Source organism: Gigantopelta aegis, chromosome 3 (assembly GCF_016097555.1).
Source record: "Gigantopelta aegis isolate Gae_Host chromosome 3, Gae_host_genome, whole genome shotgun sequence".
Lineage (NCBI taxonomy): Eukaryota > Metazoa > Mollusca > Gastropoda > Neomphalida > Peltospiridae > Gigantopelta > Gigantopelta aegis.
In genome coordinates, this window is record NC_054701.1 from 63179427 (window position 1) to 63196403 (window position 16977).

Here is a 16977-nt window from a genome sequence, read left to right on the forward strand (position 1 = left end):
AAAATAATTTGAGGGTACATAATACAAAAAAATCTAAATCATAAGTGCCCATACATGTACAAGCATTAGGACAACAACAAACACCTTGTAAATACAGACACTGATATTTTAAATGAGAAAAAGTAACAGTAAAGATAGCACAAATACTGAAAACCAAACTTATAACATATAACTTTAAATTTATCTTTTTTTAAAATGGAACTGAGAGGGAATTATCTCACTTGTAACTACACTTTCAAGAAATGGTTATGAGCTGCAACTTTTAAACCAAAATAAGACATCAAAACAGACTAGATAACAGTTTGCCAGGAAAAGCTAGTGATCAAACCTGCTCCCCTCCACACTCCCCTGAAAATGTTTTTATGAGAGTGGCAAATTGATCGCTATGCAATAAACATGTTAATGAATTTCATCTGAAACTTTGTGTGACTGTTCACCTGCCATCATGTAACGAGCGTGATCTTCAGGTCGCCTTGATCTTGCTCATGGCGAAGACCGGATTATATATATTATTCACATCAAGTGAATGAAGAAACACTAAGCTATCTTGCTTTATCATCAGTTATGTGTCAAATACTTTTATTTAAGAGAATTTGGGTCTGTCTGTTCATGATTGCATATAATAAAAAAAGAACATGTGTACAATTAGAGCTTCCGGGTGAAAAGTCACAAATACATGGTATAGTTCCTTTCCACTAACCAGGTGCAAATGAAAGCTCTCTGTTATCATTCCAATAACAAATTCTAACAAAATGGGAACAGAACACACATTTGTATTGTAAAAAAAATGCTACATCTTAACAAATTACTTATATATTTGGACAAGTTTCTGCCATTTAAACAAAAAACACCAACTAAATATGTATAAAACAATATTCAACTCTTAAAGAGTTTGAATTTTACCATGGCAATGATGGCATGTGTCATTGTTGCCCTCCATACTTGCTATTATGCCCCCAAAATCAGACATTGTCAACAGCAAGCAAAATTCGGTGGCGCCCTACCTGGTTTGCCACCATGCCTTTTCCCTACATTCCATGTTGTATAATAATACTATGTAAGAAATAGTAAAACTGTAATTGGTAAAAGGATAAAAGGCATCAGTTTCCAACAAATTGTATAAGCCAGAGCCCAATTAAGGCATTAAGATAAAATCATTTTTGGCTGAGAAGTTGCCTTCATGCCTCTCTTTTTAAAGGAACGTTTGCCTTGGTGCCCCTTCAACCTGCCTTGCATGGTGCCCTAATTTCTGCATTTAAACCAAGACACTTGATGTGCCCCAAAAACAATTAAAACTCAACCTTTAAAATCTAAATGCAATATGTAATGAAAAACAACTAATTCACTTAGTAAATGAGAAACAAAAGTGTATACAAACCTTCTGGTGGAGCACTTTGAGCAAAAACCCACCTAGCCGTGAGGGCTAGGAGGAAACAAATAGATGGTAACCGGACTATCATCTTGAACTGTTCATTGAGCTAGGCGATTTGCAGCACCTGAAAACAAAAAACAAGAATATATATAGAAAAATATGCCATAATATTCCATAAAATATTAATTAACATATTATAACATTAAAAAAAAGAAGAAGAAGAAAACTAAACAAAACAAAAAACAACTAAACAAGGGGCACTATAGACTGCTCACCTGAGGATCAATCCCCATCACTGGACCCATTGGGCTATTACTTGTGTCAAGACATTGTTCCACCACCGATGTAACAAAGGCTGTGGTATGTATTATCCTGTCTGTGAGATGCTGCATATAAAAAAAATCCCTTGCTGCTAATTGGTAAGTGTAGCCTACTTCACTGCAGCAGGGGGTTTCTTCTCTCATTATCTGCGTGGTCCGTAACCATACAAGTATGTCGGACACCATATAACCATAATTGGAAGGACTTTCCTTTGGCACTGTCACTAACCCTAACTATTTATTATAATTATTTCTAACGTTCTTTATACGTGACAGTGCCAAAGTAAAGTCCTACCCCATAATTAAAATGTATTGAGTGTTTCATTAAATAAAACACTCTTTTTTTCTTTTCTTTTTAAAGTTTATGCTGGGCATTATGTAATCTTACTTCAACCCTAACCCCCACTCCAAATAATAATAAAAAAACCCACCAACACCACAATAAAACAATCCTCCAACCCAATCACAAACAACTCTCCAAACAAATCCCTAAGAATATAAACTTTGAATATGCCGTATTATAACAAATCAGTTTTGTTCAGAATACAAATTTATTTGCAGTTAAAGAAGGGCAACTCTTTACCAGTAATAGGAGAGGTTTCACTAAATTCTTGTTTTTATTATACAGTGAAATCCCTACAAACTGGACATCTATCAACGAAGTAACAAGTCCGATTTAAAGAGATTTTTCTATAGAAACAACACAAGCTCCTCGACTCTTCAAGAAACCTATAACTTCCATACAGGCTATTCTTTATTATCAGTTTGTAGCAAACAGAGTAAAATTACATACCCTAAAATCTAGGAAATTAATGGATATATTTTTTATAATTTTTATTTAGATGATAGTTGTCACGGGGATCCTATAATACCCGTAACTGAATGAAACACGATTATCCAAATATCTCTCCTAACGGTATATCTATTAGATCTCTCTGTATCGGGCAGTATATACCCGCGTGGCTCGTCTCTAGGTATGAACAGAGATAAGATCTTATATAAAGTATATATAATATAGCACGTTTAGTTCACTAGAAAACACAACAAAAACACAATACACTTTGGAATCTGTATTAATCTACGCTGACAAATGTACTGCCGTAGTAGTTAATTAACAACAACAAATAGCAACAACCCAGAACTGATCACTTAATTAGTTAATCACTAGGTGTCTAGTTTATACAATATTCTAATCACTTCACCGTGACACAACACCCACACATGTGATAATTGAGAAACACTTCCAGGAGAACTTAATTAATAAAGGAATTACAACTCTATTCCTAACTGGTTAATTTTTAATTAACTACTCATTCAGTAACCTTGTAATACGGAATTAATACTGGTACCTATTACAATAAAGACAATAACCTACAGTTTACCTAGGTCCTCTAGGATGGCTGGTTAAGCTTTATATATATTTAGAACAGTGAGCCTACAGTTTACTGCGTCAGATTACCGGCAGCACCGTCTAAATAATATTGGTATAATACAGTATTAACATTTTTAAAGTCACATCAATCACATCAAGGTTATACAACAGAGCAGAAATAATATTTACCAAGTCCAAACGGACGCGTTCCCTGGAAGCCTTCCAATATGTTTCTCCCTGATATCTCTAAAACCCTAGCTATTTACAAGTGATATTTCCACAGCGACCAAGACGACAATTTTCCTTAGATGGCCAGACTTGATGACGCCTAGTCGCCAAAATCACGGTCGTAAAAACTGCACTCGCGGAGGTATTACGTAACTACTGGCCACATGGCCTCCGCACCTGGGCTGGGTGTGTATTAGGCACAGCTCGACCACGGTCACGCGGAGGTATTACGTAACAAAGTGCCCACCTGGGCTTAAGTGCATATTGAAACTGCACATGGCCCTCTAAAACAATTACTATCGCCACAGGCAAAAAGAATTAAGAGCATGTTCCGTCACAATAGTAATAGAACTATTGTTTAAAATTTGTTAAGTGCATGAAATGCCTAGTCCAAATTCAAACCCAAAACCACTAATGGTCTGTTTTGTTGTTTATTATATACCCTCAAATAATTTTTTGGAAGAAAACCTGGCAGGGGGATACAAACACTTTGAGGGCCCATACAACAACTTTTTGATATACCAGTCATTAAGCACTGGCAGGAATAGGAAAACCTAATCCAAACAGACACATCAACTTGGGTACTGATGAAGAGTTCCTGAAAACTGCTTTAGCTGAATTAATACAGGGGTCTACTTTGGTTCCATGGTTCTCTAGCAGTGTTCCTGAGCATGAGGCCGTGTATTGATTTGTTGCTATCTTTAGCTGTTCGTGTACTGGTACCAATTCAGACTTGTTACACTCAATCGGCCTGACCTAGATATCATAAAGTATCTCAAAGAAGGAATCAGGCCTGTCGAAGTGGTGCTGCTCAAATGAGAGCACCAGATTGAAAGGAAAGGAGTTGCTGCCCATCGACATCTCTGAATGCTTAATTAACAACTCCAAATGTTGGGCTATACAAATATAGCTCTACCACTTGCCAAAAAATACAGACACTAGTAAAAAAAAGAAGAAGCAAGTTTACATTTCCTAAATCGCTCAAGCAAATACCACAACCCACCCCCCACCTCCCAAACCCACCCCAGATTTTAATTTTGCAATAATCTTATTATGGGAAAATCAACACAAAAAAATCAGTTTGCTAAGTGCATTCCAAAAGACTAGTATAAATAAAAGCCCCCTACCCCCGCAAAAAAAATCAAATAAAAGAAAATCAATAAAAAAATCAAATAAAAATCAATTGCATTCTTCTAGTTTTTAAAAGTCATTTCTTTTTAACTAAATGTAATTTTTCTCCATTCATCTAAATTAATAAAAAAAATTAAAAAAAGAGGAAAAAAAGAGGAAAAAAAAGAAGACGAAACAAATTACATGAAACTCCTGCATATTGCCAGCAATAAGCAACGGCTTGCAGACTCTACTAATACACTGTATGCAATTAGGTCTCAGTGACATTTACAAATTTTCACCCATCTGAGCACATCATAATGGTTGATTTCCGACAGTTGTGGATTCCCCGCAGATTATACCAGTTAACATACAACTCGTTCAAAACCACGTTATTTTGCAGCCTGTAATAATGTTGCCGCGTCAAACGCAGTTCGAGAGTAACATTTATAGCAAATATTCCAAACAGGTGCACACTCCATTAGGTTCTTTTTGGAATCAAAGAGTAAGACTCCTTTCATACGAGATATCAATGTATTTTCTCTTCAAAGGTAATTAGGAATTGATGTAGTGTGTCACAGTGGGTCTGGTGGTTAGCATATGCATTCAGGTGTAAAACTAATAAGTTCAATGTTTACAGCAACTGGATCCATGGATGGATGAATGGGTGTTTAGATAGTGGGTGTTTGGATGAGTGGATGGGTGGATGGATGGATGGATGGGTGTTTGGATGAATGGGTGTTTGGATGGGTGGATGGATGGATGGATGGGTGGGTGGATGGATGGATGGATGGATGGATGAATGGGTGTTTGGATGGATGGATGAATGGATGGATGGAAGGATGGATGGGTGGATGGATGGATGGATGAATGGGTGGATGGGTGGATGGATGGATGGAAGGATGAATGGGTGGATGGATGGGTGGGTGGATGGATGGATGGATGGATGGATGAATGGATGGATGGATGGATGGATGGGTGTTTGGATGAATGGATGGGTGGATGGATGGATGAATGGGTGTTTGGATGGATGGATGGATGAAAGGATTGATTGATGGGTTGTTGTTGGATGGATGGATGGATGGATGGATGGATGAATGGGTGGAAGGATGGATTGATGGGTTGGTGGATGGATGGATGGATAGATGGATGGATGAATAGGCAGGTGGGTCCATATTATGGATGGATTACCTGATGGGCAAATAAATCAAATAGTGTATGTTCATGGACATGATGGATGGATGGATGGATGGATGGGTTCATTTGAGTCAATGGATCGACAGATGAACAGGTAGATGGATGGACACTGACCGATATATGAAAACACATGAACAAAATGATTGGTCATATGGCAAACAGGCATTTAAAGCTATGGGAAACATTCCAGCAGTATAGTAAATAAAGCTCATTCCACCTCTAATTCAGAGCTGGGTGTACTCAATGTGTTGACCTGTTATGACCTGTTATGACCTGTTATGACATACATTTCCCCTGAACCAACAGGAAATCAAAAACACCTGCATATGTATTTACCACTGTGTACAACTATAAATGTACATAGTTGTATCTGATTTAATGCTGATGTACTTCTAAATATAAGATGTCATTATAGTCTGCAATTTATATCACAGAATATGAAGTCCACCCATCAAACTAAAGCGAACTTACAGAATCAAACATAGTCTGCAAAATGCAAGTTTTCATGCTCAGAATTTATATTGAACTTTTAAGTTGTGGCATTATTGGCAGCTAAAATGTTGTAGTTCAGTCTTTGCCAGAAAAGGTAAGTAGTCAATCATGATTTCCTCCATATACAGGTGAGGTATTGTGACATATTTTTAATTTCATCTGTTTTTAAAATAGGTTTTGTTTTAGAAGGCAGGACATTTTCAGTTTGGTTTGGAAGATGCACACAGCTAAATATTTTGACAAAAGACATACAAATATTTGCATGCAAAGCTCACATTTCATCCAAAGCCGTTCTGACAACACACTACTTTTACTTAATCTTTTAGCAGCCATTGAAAGTCTTTTAAAACCCAAACGCAAGTGACACACAAATCTGATCAACAATGAAAGGCAAACAAACATGATCGTAGAGACACCCTTTCTCACTTACAGCATTTAACAGCCGACTTTATCACCACTAAATCTACATGAAAGCCTTTCTTTAAAAAGAAGAAAAAACCCATCTCAAGAAGATATTTAATACCTGCATGAAAAGGAAAGTGATGTACGTGTGACAATACTCTTAACACACTTTGTAATCCCAGTATATATATACAACTTGAGGTCTTGTGACTTTCCCCCAGAGGGAATAGCACGTTGGTAGCAAGTCCCTGAATACTAATAGTAAACACACACCCCAACTCCCCCCCCCCCCCCCCAAAAAAAAAAAAACCCCTGAAAAAAAAAAAAAAAAAAAAACCCACACCCCGAAAAAAAAAAAAAAAATCCCCACAACAATCAAGAACCAAGGCCCAATGTTTGAAAAAGGAAATGGCATGATGCATCTAATGATAGAGATCTATCCCTTGATCTGTTACACGTCAGGCAAGTACTCTACCACTGAACTACATCCCACTCTACTTAAAAGAGAAATCTATTAATCAATGTGAGGCAAGTTAAGCCATTCGCGATGGAAGAAAGAATAATTAAGTTGATTGAAAGAGCAGACAGAAATTCAGACATACTAACAGATGCAGACAAGGACAAAATTAATCTGGTAATTTTAAATGCTGCCACATTTTTTAAAAACGATTATTGGTCAGTCATTTTTATAGATGTTCTACACTATATTCAAAAGATGTGGTTAACACTCTTAATTTCAATTGCCATGTGCACCAGAGCTCTATCTTGCCAAGGGCAAGGATGAAAACTGATAGGCAGCAGGTAGTAAATGCTGCTCAAAATTCTTTCTGATAACCAGCAGATTTTGTTTTTAATCTTATTTGTTTTACAGTATATTCCAAATATATTGACAATACCTCATTTTTAAGAAGAATATAAATCTTAACTTTTATCCATGTTTACTTCACCTTCAGCATTGTTGTTAAAAAAGCTAATTTTGAGTCAAATTTTAAAAGTTTTTTTTTTTTTTAAACTGCTTCTAGATTAAAATTTGTGAAGCAAAGACTGCTTTCCACATTATAAAATTAAGTATGAGCCTTAAAGGGACACACCCTAGTTACGTTTATTTGTTAACCATTACGGCGTTGTTTTTCGCTATTAAACCCCATTTTTCACAAATAAAATTGCACTTTACTTACATTTTATTATTTAGAATACACATTTCCATTCACCTGAAGTGCTTTTTGGTAATCCTGATGTTTGTAAAACCACGAAATGCATTTTTTGGATTTCTTCACAAAACGTGTTGTCGAGAAAAAACCGTTAAGCAAGCGAGGTCCAATCTATTTTTAGAGGGGATATTTCCATTTCAATGTCACAGATGTTGGTATATCACGTGACCGTTATCATTTTGGTTCGGTTTGTTTTCTCGTGCACGGTTCGCGCAATCAACATCCGATTTGTTGTTGTTCATTTGTGAGATTTTTCTTCACAGTTCGTGAACATTTTCAGTAACAATAAAGTTTAGACAAGTAAGTGTCTCAATACAAAACGTTACAAACCCTTAAAACCAATAATTTTGCTACGTCTTACGATATCTGGAGAGGGGATATAACCAGGACAGAACAGTTGGAACATGTCCAGGAGAGGTGAAACGAACGCACCCCAAGTCTGTGAAATTTGTCGTGACGTAAGCATTGTTGTGCTTCTACCGGTGACATCAGAATACTAACTTTCAAAATTATTTCAAGCAATTGGGACATGGGGATTCCCATGGTATTTATCGATATAAAACCTGCTTTTTCACTCCATTTGATAAAAACGTGATCTAAGTGTGTTACAGGTTTGTAGATTAACCAAATTATAATTTATTTTCGCTGGATGGAACTAGGGTGTGCAGCTTTAAAAGGAAATGAATATTTGTTCAACAAATCATCAGTACATTTTAAAACCATTGCTATTTTTTGTCTAGCAACTATTTGGACACTTGGTCTATAGATAGAAAGTGGAAGGAGGAAGGAAATATTTTATTTAACAACGCATTCAACACATTTTATTTACTGTTATATGGCGTCAGACATATGATTAAGGACCACACAGGTATTGAGAAAGGAAACCCGCTGTCGCCACTTCATGGGCTACTCTTTTCGATTAGCAGCAAGGGATCTTTTATATGCACCATCCGCCAGACAGGATAACACATACCACGGCATTTGATATACCAGTCGTGATGCACTGGCTGGAGCGAAAAATAGCCCAATGGGCCCACTAACGGGGATCGATCCCAAACTGACCGCGCATCAAGCGAGCGCTTTGCCACTGGGCTACGTCCCGCCCAGATAGAAAAAGGAAGCCAGCTGCAGCTATCTACAGCTCCTCCAACCAAACAACAACAAAGAATATTTTACCAAAACTTTTCAGTAGAAAGGACAGAACATAACATACCAGCTAGTCATTAAGAGACTGGTCCACCAAGCATAGTCCATTATACAATGCATTGCACCTCAAGCAGGCATTCTACCGCTGAGCTATATTCCAACTTTCTTGCCAATGAATGCAGACTATAGAAGAAAGGCACTCAATAAAACATTATTTATTTCACAAAGCAAACTTTATTTTTAGCTACCAGTGCTATATGACTCCATTATGTGAAATCTGAATTCCTTGTAAAAGCTGAGGACAATGTTCTGTAATGAGGTCACGCTGGCAGACGGGCATAACAACCTATCTCAATTTCCACAGCTAATGCACCAGCAGTGCCAACACCCACTTGAACGATCAATCTCCAATAAAAGTAGTAGAGTGCTTCCATGATGGAAGCTGAAACCTTTTTTTTTTTCCCTCTTTTTTTTATTTTTAATAGCTCTAGATTATTACAGTGATAACAATATGGTGAAAATGCCAGACTAATTGCTGTAGCAGTGAATCAATTATTCAATACACCCAGTCTCAAATGGCAGTCATGGTGGATTTCATTATCCTCGACAGTAAGGCATACAGTACTGGAGTCCTGTACCTCGTATCGACTACTTGGTCAGGCAATAAATGAGTTTTCCAATACCTTGTAAAACTAATACCACACTAAGGGATTTTTTTTCCCCTAGTCCTGAATCAATATACTTTGTCCAGATGATGATTGGAACAATGGTGGTGTTAAGTGTCTATGCACAAGACAGATGTGACTATATATACCTTATGTGAATAATGAAATTTGTTATTTGTCTCCTACCAATCTAACCGGACGGGTCTATAGGTTCCGTCTGTCCATCTGTCTGTCTGTCCGTCTGTCCGTCCGTCTGTCCCACATACAGTTTTCTGGACTTTTTCCCCCCACCATGCCTCAAAATACTGAACTGAAGTTTTCTGCATAGCTTTATCATGTACTGTTAGTTGTTAGTGGTTAGTAAAAAAAAAGAGAAATGTTTTATTTAATGACGCACTTAACACATTTTATTTACAGTTATATGGCATCAGACATATGGTTAAGGACCACACGGATATTGAGAGAGGAAACCCACTGTCGCCACTTCACGAGCTATTCTTTTCAATTAGCAGCAAGGGATCTTTTAAATGCACCATCCCACAGACAGGGTAGTACATATCACAGCCTTTGATATACCAGTCGTGGTGTTCTGGCTGGAACGAGAAGTAGCCCAATGGGCCCACCGATGGGGATCGATCCCACACCGACCGCGCATCAAGTGAGCGCTGTACCACTGGGCTACGTCCCGCCCCGTAGTGGTTAGTGAGATAGAAGTCAGTGTAGTGGTCTTACGCCTACCCATTAAGTCAATGAACTCACTCTGGGTGGCAGCCCGTACCAGGAGGTGAATCCAGTACCTACCAGCCTGGTTCTGGTGGCTTAACCACCATACCATCGAGACCGGTAGACCTTTCCAGACAAGGGTCGAGTTCAAATAGCCTGCATGATCTGTCTATACAAAACAAACACCTGTGAAGTATGCCTCTGTCAACGCTCACTTGGTTAAGCTGGATAACAATTTACCTATGAGGACAAGATTCTTTTCATAAGAACTTGATCTGTTTGAACTCGGAACCACCATTTGCTCGCAGCATTTGTCCTGATGACCAGTAGTTCACACCCTATACATACCCGTTGCTTATATTAAAAGTACCCTGAAAACCTATACATACCCACTACTTATATTGAAAGTACCCTGGAAATCAGGCACTTTGGAATGTTTGGAAAGGAAAGAAATATTCCTTTAAGGACACCAGCTGGAGTCTTAATAGATAGTTATTTTGATTCTTGGATATATGAGAGAGAGAGAGAGAGAGAGAGAGAGAGAGAGAGAGAGAGAGAGAGAGAGAGAGAGAGAGAGAGAGAGAGAGAGAGAGAGAGAGAGAGAGAGAGAGAGAGAGACAGACAGACAGACAGACAGACAGACAGACAGACAGACAGACAGACAGACAGACAGACAGACAGACAGACAGACAGACAGACAGACAGAGAGAGAGAGAGAGAGAGAGAGAGAGAGATAGAGATAGAGAGAGAGCACATTTCCGCCACACAGGCTCCTTCAAACAATACAGCAAGGGATCTTTCACATGCACTTTCCCAAAGACAAATCAAATCAAACTAGTTATTTCATAAATACCTGAATGGTATAATAAGTTACGCCACTAAATGCCAATGGACATTTTGGTTTCAAAATCTTGATTAACGACATTTTTAGTCAATTGAAAATCGATTAGCAACTACTGTTTTAGAATTGTAATGTGGTCTCTGAAACCTGCATAGAGAATTGCAATGCAATACTGAACAAAATGTTCCCTGATTGTGGTCTATTAATACATGTACAATCAAATTATAACAATGATAGGAATCACAATTTGTTAAAGGGACAGACCCTAGCTTTTAAACACCAAGGCATAGTTTTCACTATTAGAGCATTCATGATCACTGAAATCAAACATTGCTTATATTTTATTGTTTAGATTATCCATTTCCGTACATCCGAAGTGTTTCTGGTCATCCTGGTGTTTCTAATACACGTACCACAAAATGCATTTTTCATATTTTTAAAAACGCATGTGCATCTGAGAAATAACAGTTATGGAGTTGAGTTTTAGTCTATGTTTAACGTTATTTCACTGTTTCAAAGTCACAGACTCTGGTTTCACTCTCTTTTAACTGTTATACAAATGTGTTACAGGTTTGCAGGGCATAAATTTGGCACGTAGGATTTGTCGTTCGTCTGTCGGTTATGCAAAACCAATATCGACACGAACGACAGATCGTTCGTGCAAAAACTATAATCGCTCGTCAGAAAATGTAAACTGACGTGTTTTGGCTAATATAACTATTTTTGGAATAAAATAATAAGAGAACAGGCCTAGCATTGCAGGTGTGAGAAAAAAACAATGTATCCGTTTGAACTCGACATCGCAGTCAATTACAAAGTCAGTACAGCCAAGAAAATAGTACGTTTAATAAGGGACTTTAAAATAATGAAGTGGAAATTAGAACATGATGAAACACTGAGTTGCAGCATCGATTGGATCGATCGAGGATTCGCAGAACTTCGGGTCTTACCGTTCAGACCCGGAAATCCTTGTTTTGTTCAGACTATTGTTTGGCGCCAACAAGTACTCCCCTGAAACAGAACCGATGGGGTAGTGTGCTGAAATGTAAATGGCAGCTTTCAAGTTAGTCCCAGCATACCAAATAATAATAATAATAATTTAGTATTTATAATAAGAATTTGGAGAAAAGCTACGAAAATCGCCGATCTTAGATTCTCATTTGATTACCATTGCCGGTTAACCTTTTCATTTGTGTCATCGAACCACTGGAGAAAATCGTTCGTGCAAACACTAAAACGACACAAACGACATATCGTTTGTCTGACAAAAATTAAATTTTATGCCTTGGGTTTGTAGATTAACTGAACTTAGTGTTAATTTTCACATGTTGAAACTAGGGTCTGTCCCTTTAAGCTCTTAAGGATTGCATCTGTAATCACTAATTAAAATATGTCCAAAAAGCTCAGTGTCCATTTTTATGGGTTGAAACGAGGGTTTGAACCTTTAAAGTATATATACACTATTCAATAACAACCCAAGGAAGACATAGTAATTATATATAGATCACTTTTGATATTAGATAACACAGAAAAATATCAGTCTTTGATGCACTAGTGTGGCACTGGTTGGGATAATAAAAAAAGAAAAAAAGAAAAAAAAAAAAAAAAGAAAGAAAGAAAAAAAAAGATTGATCCAGCAACTTATGCATCGCACTCTAACTGAGCTACATCTCCACTCTTCTCCTTGTAAAGATGATGGCTGTTGCCAGATTCAGGTTGTACTGTGGTCAAATTATCTCTTGACATCTCAATCAACAAGAGGACAGCATGTCGTATCCATTGAACAAACAAGTGAACAAGCTAAAGAGCTGCCATAAATAACAGCGTCCCGCTAACACCTGGTCCACACACAATTGTGTTGGTTTGGGGGCGAATCATACAAACTCTCAGTGCAGCTAACTCTGCCCTGTGTCAATTCGCAGAAGCCTTTGGCAAATATCTAAGGGCAGCGTCAAGTCTGACACCGAGTGTGAATTCAATGAATTAAATGCTTATTGTGATCTGGCTTAAGAATGTTTCCAATTTATACAGTTATCTGGTTAAGAATGTTCAAGTTTGTTTATTACAAACATGGAAATAAACACGCAGAAATGCTGACAGTGCTCATGCTATTTTGGAAATATGCTAAGTTTACTTTTATACAAGTTGAGCCGAAGCTAAAGTTATAAAAATAAAGGTTAATTGTTTAATATGTAGGATTTGAAGTGAAGATTATGTCAATAGTAATTTAACTTATCGAGAGTTTTAAGTTATCCGCTTAATAATATGGGGGGAAATCTTAATCGAAGCAGTAATCTGTAATTTAATTTGTCATTTCAAATTAATGTGAAAATCTTTAAGTATCTTATGTGTATAAAACACTAAACTATTTTTAAAAAATTAATCAAATTTTATTTCTTAAAGTTACTCAATCGTGTGTATCACGATAAAATTAAGTTTGGTTCAGAAAAAGGAATGATTAGTGCTTGGCTCAGACTGTCAACTGATATGACGAAGTTGGCCAACTCAAAGGTTGCATTTTAATTTCCCCAACTCCCGACTTAAGATGGGTGCACTCATATTAACAACTAAGATTATACGACGAGAATCAATTTGTAAGAGCACTCAGATTAGCAACTGGACAGTCATAGAAGTCGTGAGAGCAGAAAGTTGGCCAACTCTGTGCTGGAAGTTGGCAGTCTGACCCTAGTATAATGATAATTACTCCATGTAGCATAATGTTTCTTATGGGTATGTGTCAAAGTATGTGTTAACCCTTATCCTGCTGTATTCTTTTGGTAAAAATATCAATTTACACACTGCATAGATGGATTGTTGATGATATCTTGTAATGTTGTTGACAGGTTGAACTCTTTATTAAATATAAATACAACACCATGATCTCCTTATATTCAAGTATCATTTTCAGTTGTTATGTAATTTATGTTACCATGATAAAGCAGGTAAATTCAAATTTAAAAAAAAATATATATAATGTTAATCTCTCACTCTGAGAAAACGAAAAATGTTGGTATGCAACAACAAAATATTTTTGAACTTTAACTGATAATAAACACAACAATAAATTTAACTGAAAGAAATAGAAGATTGTATTCCATGCTGCTATAAAGATCTATGACTCTTTGATTATAAAATAAAGAGATCATAAATAGTAATGTTTGTGAAAAATGTGCTGACATTCCTGGGTTTCCTGCAATTTTTAAGATGTTATCAACTAACAGAGACTTTTTAATGATCGTAATCACATATCAAATATATTTTTCTGTATAAAATATTAGTGACTGTATATTAAATGTGTTTCTGATCGTTCTAATATTTGTACTAGGTTAAATTTCATTTTATTTCCATTTTTTTTTTTTTTCGTACATATGAAATTATTTGAAAATACAATCCAGTTTGGACTTCTTACAAATATTAAGACGACCAGAAACACATTGAATATACAGACACTGATATTCTAAACAAAAAAACATATTTAATATGCAAGTTTAATTGTAGAAATATTTTATTAGTCGGAAACATCTTACAATGCAGCAAACTCAGGAATGTCCCTTTAATATACTAGTAGTAATACAGCACTGAAACCAACAAAGTAGCCAAGGCACGGATTTCAACCTCCATTCAACAGACCAGCCAGTGTACGATTCCTGACACAATCAACAATGAAAAACGGTTTGCTGATCAAGTTTTGTTGATAATTATGCCGTATACCATTCAAAAGGTTTCGAAACGCTGGCAATGACACATCACCAAAAAAAATCAATAAATCCTTTGTCTTTGATAGAAAGCCTAGAGGAAGGAGCCAGCAGACCGATTTGTGTGTGAGGGAGATGGGAGCCTGGATGAATTAAGTCAATTCACGGCAGAGATGACCTGACGAGGCTGTCCATGTTGGACAAACACAGCCAGATTGGTTACTTGTTGGTGAGCTCGTCCAATACACGGTGCCTCGGATCAACAGCATGACTAAACCCTTCAAAACAACCTATGAAAAGCACAGCTCCATGCATGTTAACTAAACTGACAGAATTTATAGTGACATATCTAGCAGGGATTTAGACATGATTTTGTTGATCACTGTGACAGACACTGTGCCCAAAAGTATGTATGCCCAAAATATGCATGGCCAAATTTAGTATATATTAACATGTCAACTATTAAACCAATTCACCTCAAAACTGATGACATATTATGTCTTAATTTAACAGCTTAAAACAACTTGATAGAAATTTCTCAATTATCTATAACAGATAAGGGGCCATCCATAATGAACATGTACAAAATCTGGGATTATTCTACTCCCCCCCCCCCCCCATGTACATCTTTTGTATGTTTGATGATTACCACCCTGCCACACATCCCCCCAATGTATATCATTCTTTCACACTTCAAAAGTACATTGAATGTCAACAATTTAGTTATTTCTAAGTTGGGTTTTCCAGACCTCATTGTTAAAGAGGGGCTATCACTCTGGCTTACCATCACTCTAAGCTACTTCAAGACTGTGTTTGACCTCACCGTTTAAGGGGAGCTTATTACTCGCTCCCCATCACTCTAAGCTACTTCAAGACTGTGTTTGACCTCACCGTTTAAGGGGAGCTTATTACTCGCTCCCCATCACTCTAAGCTACTTCAAGACTGTGTTTGACCTCACCGTTTAAGGGGAGCTTATCACTCGCTCCCCATCACTCTAGGCTACTTCCAGACCTCGCCGTTTAAGGGGAGCTTATCACTCGCTCCCCATCACTCTAGGCTACTTCCAGACCTCGCCGTTTAAGGGGAGCTTATTACTCGCTCCCCATCACTCTAAGCTACTTCAAGACTGTGTTTGACCTCACCGTTTAAGGGGAGCTTATCACTCGCTCCCCATCACTCTAGGCTACTTCCAGACCTCGCCGTTTAAGGGGAGCTTATCACTCGCTCCCCATCACTCTAGGCTACTTCCAGACCTCGCCGTTTAAGGGGAGCTTATCACTCGCTCCCCATCACTCTAGGCTACTTCCAGACCTCGCCGTTTTAAGGGGAGCTTATCACTCGCTCCGCATCACTCTAGGCTACTTCCAGACCTCGCCGTTTAAGGGGAGCTTATTCACTCGCTCCGCATCACTCTAGGCTACTTCCAGATCTCGCCGTTTAAGGGGAGCTTATCACTCGCTCCGCATCACTCTAGGCTACTTCCAGATCTCGCCGTTTAAGGGGAGCTGTTACTCTCGCTCCCCATCACTCTAGGCTACTTCAAGGAGAGTACTATTTAGTTCCCTTAACATATGAATTTATTTGGTAATACCCATAATCTAAGTTAGGGGAGCATTTATTTATTCAGTCACACACACATACACACAAACACTCCCTCCCCCCAAGTTTTTTTTTCATGTTTGAGGTCTGGTTTCCTTTTCAACCTACATTTCAATAACTCCCTTCTTTTAAAATAACAACAACAAAAATCCCCATTAATTTGAAAATTGCACTTAAGAACATCTATAATTCAAACATTTTGCATTCCCAGTGTAGCTTGCTGATAGTTACATGCCACCATTATAATCACCCTTCCAATGTATGTACCACCACTTCAAAACTCTCTTGCAGGTCAGCATGCAAACAGTAAGCATCTCCCTTCTTTCTTTCTTTTTTACACTCAAAATCACATCTACCAGTGTTAAACACCATTCACCTGCCTTTCATAAAAACGATAAACAGCGAAATCTGCAGGTGGATAAAAGAAAACACCCTAAATATTGACATTTCTTGGAACAATAAATGCAAACAAGAATCAACATAAATAATACAATTAGGAATGCTAACCAAATAGACGTTCACCAGCAGCAAGCATGTGCCAAAGCAATAAGTGCGGTACTGTTCCCAGCGCATACAGGTGGATGGAATAATGAATCTAACAGG

General features: G+C 37.5%; 1 protein-coding gene across 4 annotated transcripts in view; it reads right to left on the minus strand.

Annotated features, from left to right (window-relative positions):
* The window catches only part of LOC121368409 (neuroglian-like), a 156724-nt gene that overhangs the window by 54131 nt on the left and 85616 nt on the right, over positions 1 to 16977 (minus strand). For all 4 annotated transcript variants that reach the window (XM_041493121.1, XM_041493122.1, XM_041493120.1 and 1 more), the window contains one exon: positions 1379 to 1496. In XM_041493121.1, coding sequence (XP_041349055.1) covers positions 1379 to 1460 — 82 coding nt within the window. In that variant the 5' untranslated portion in view covers positions 1461 to 1496. The remainder of the gene's footprint in view (positions 1 to 1378; positions 1497 to 16977) is intronic.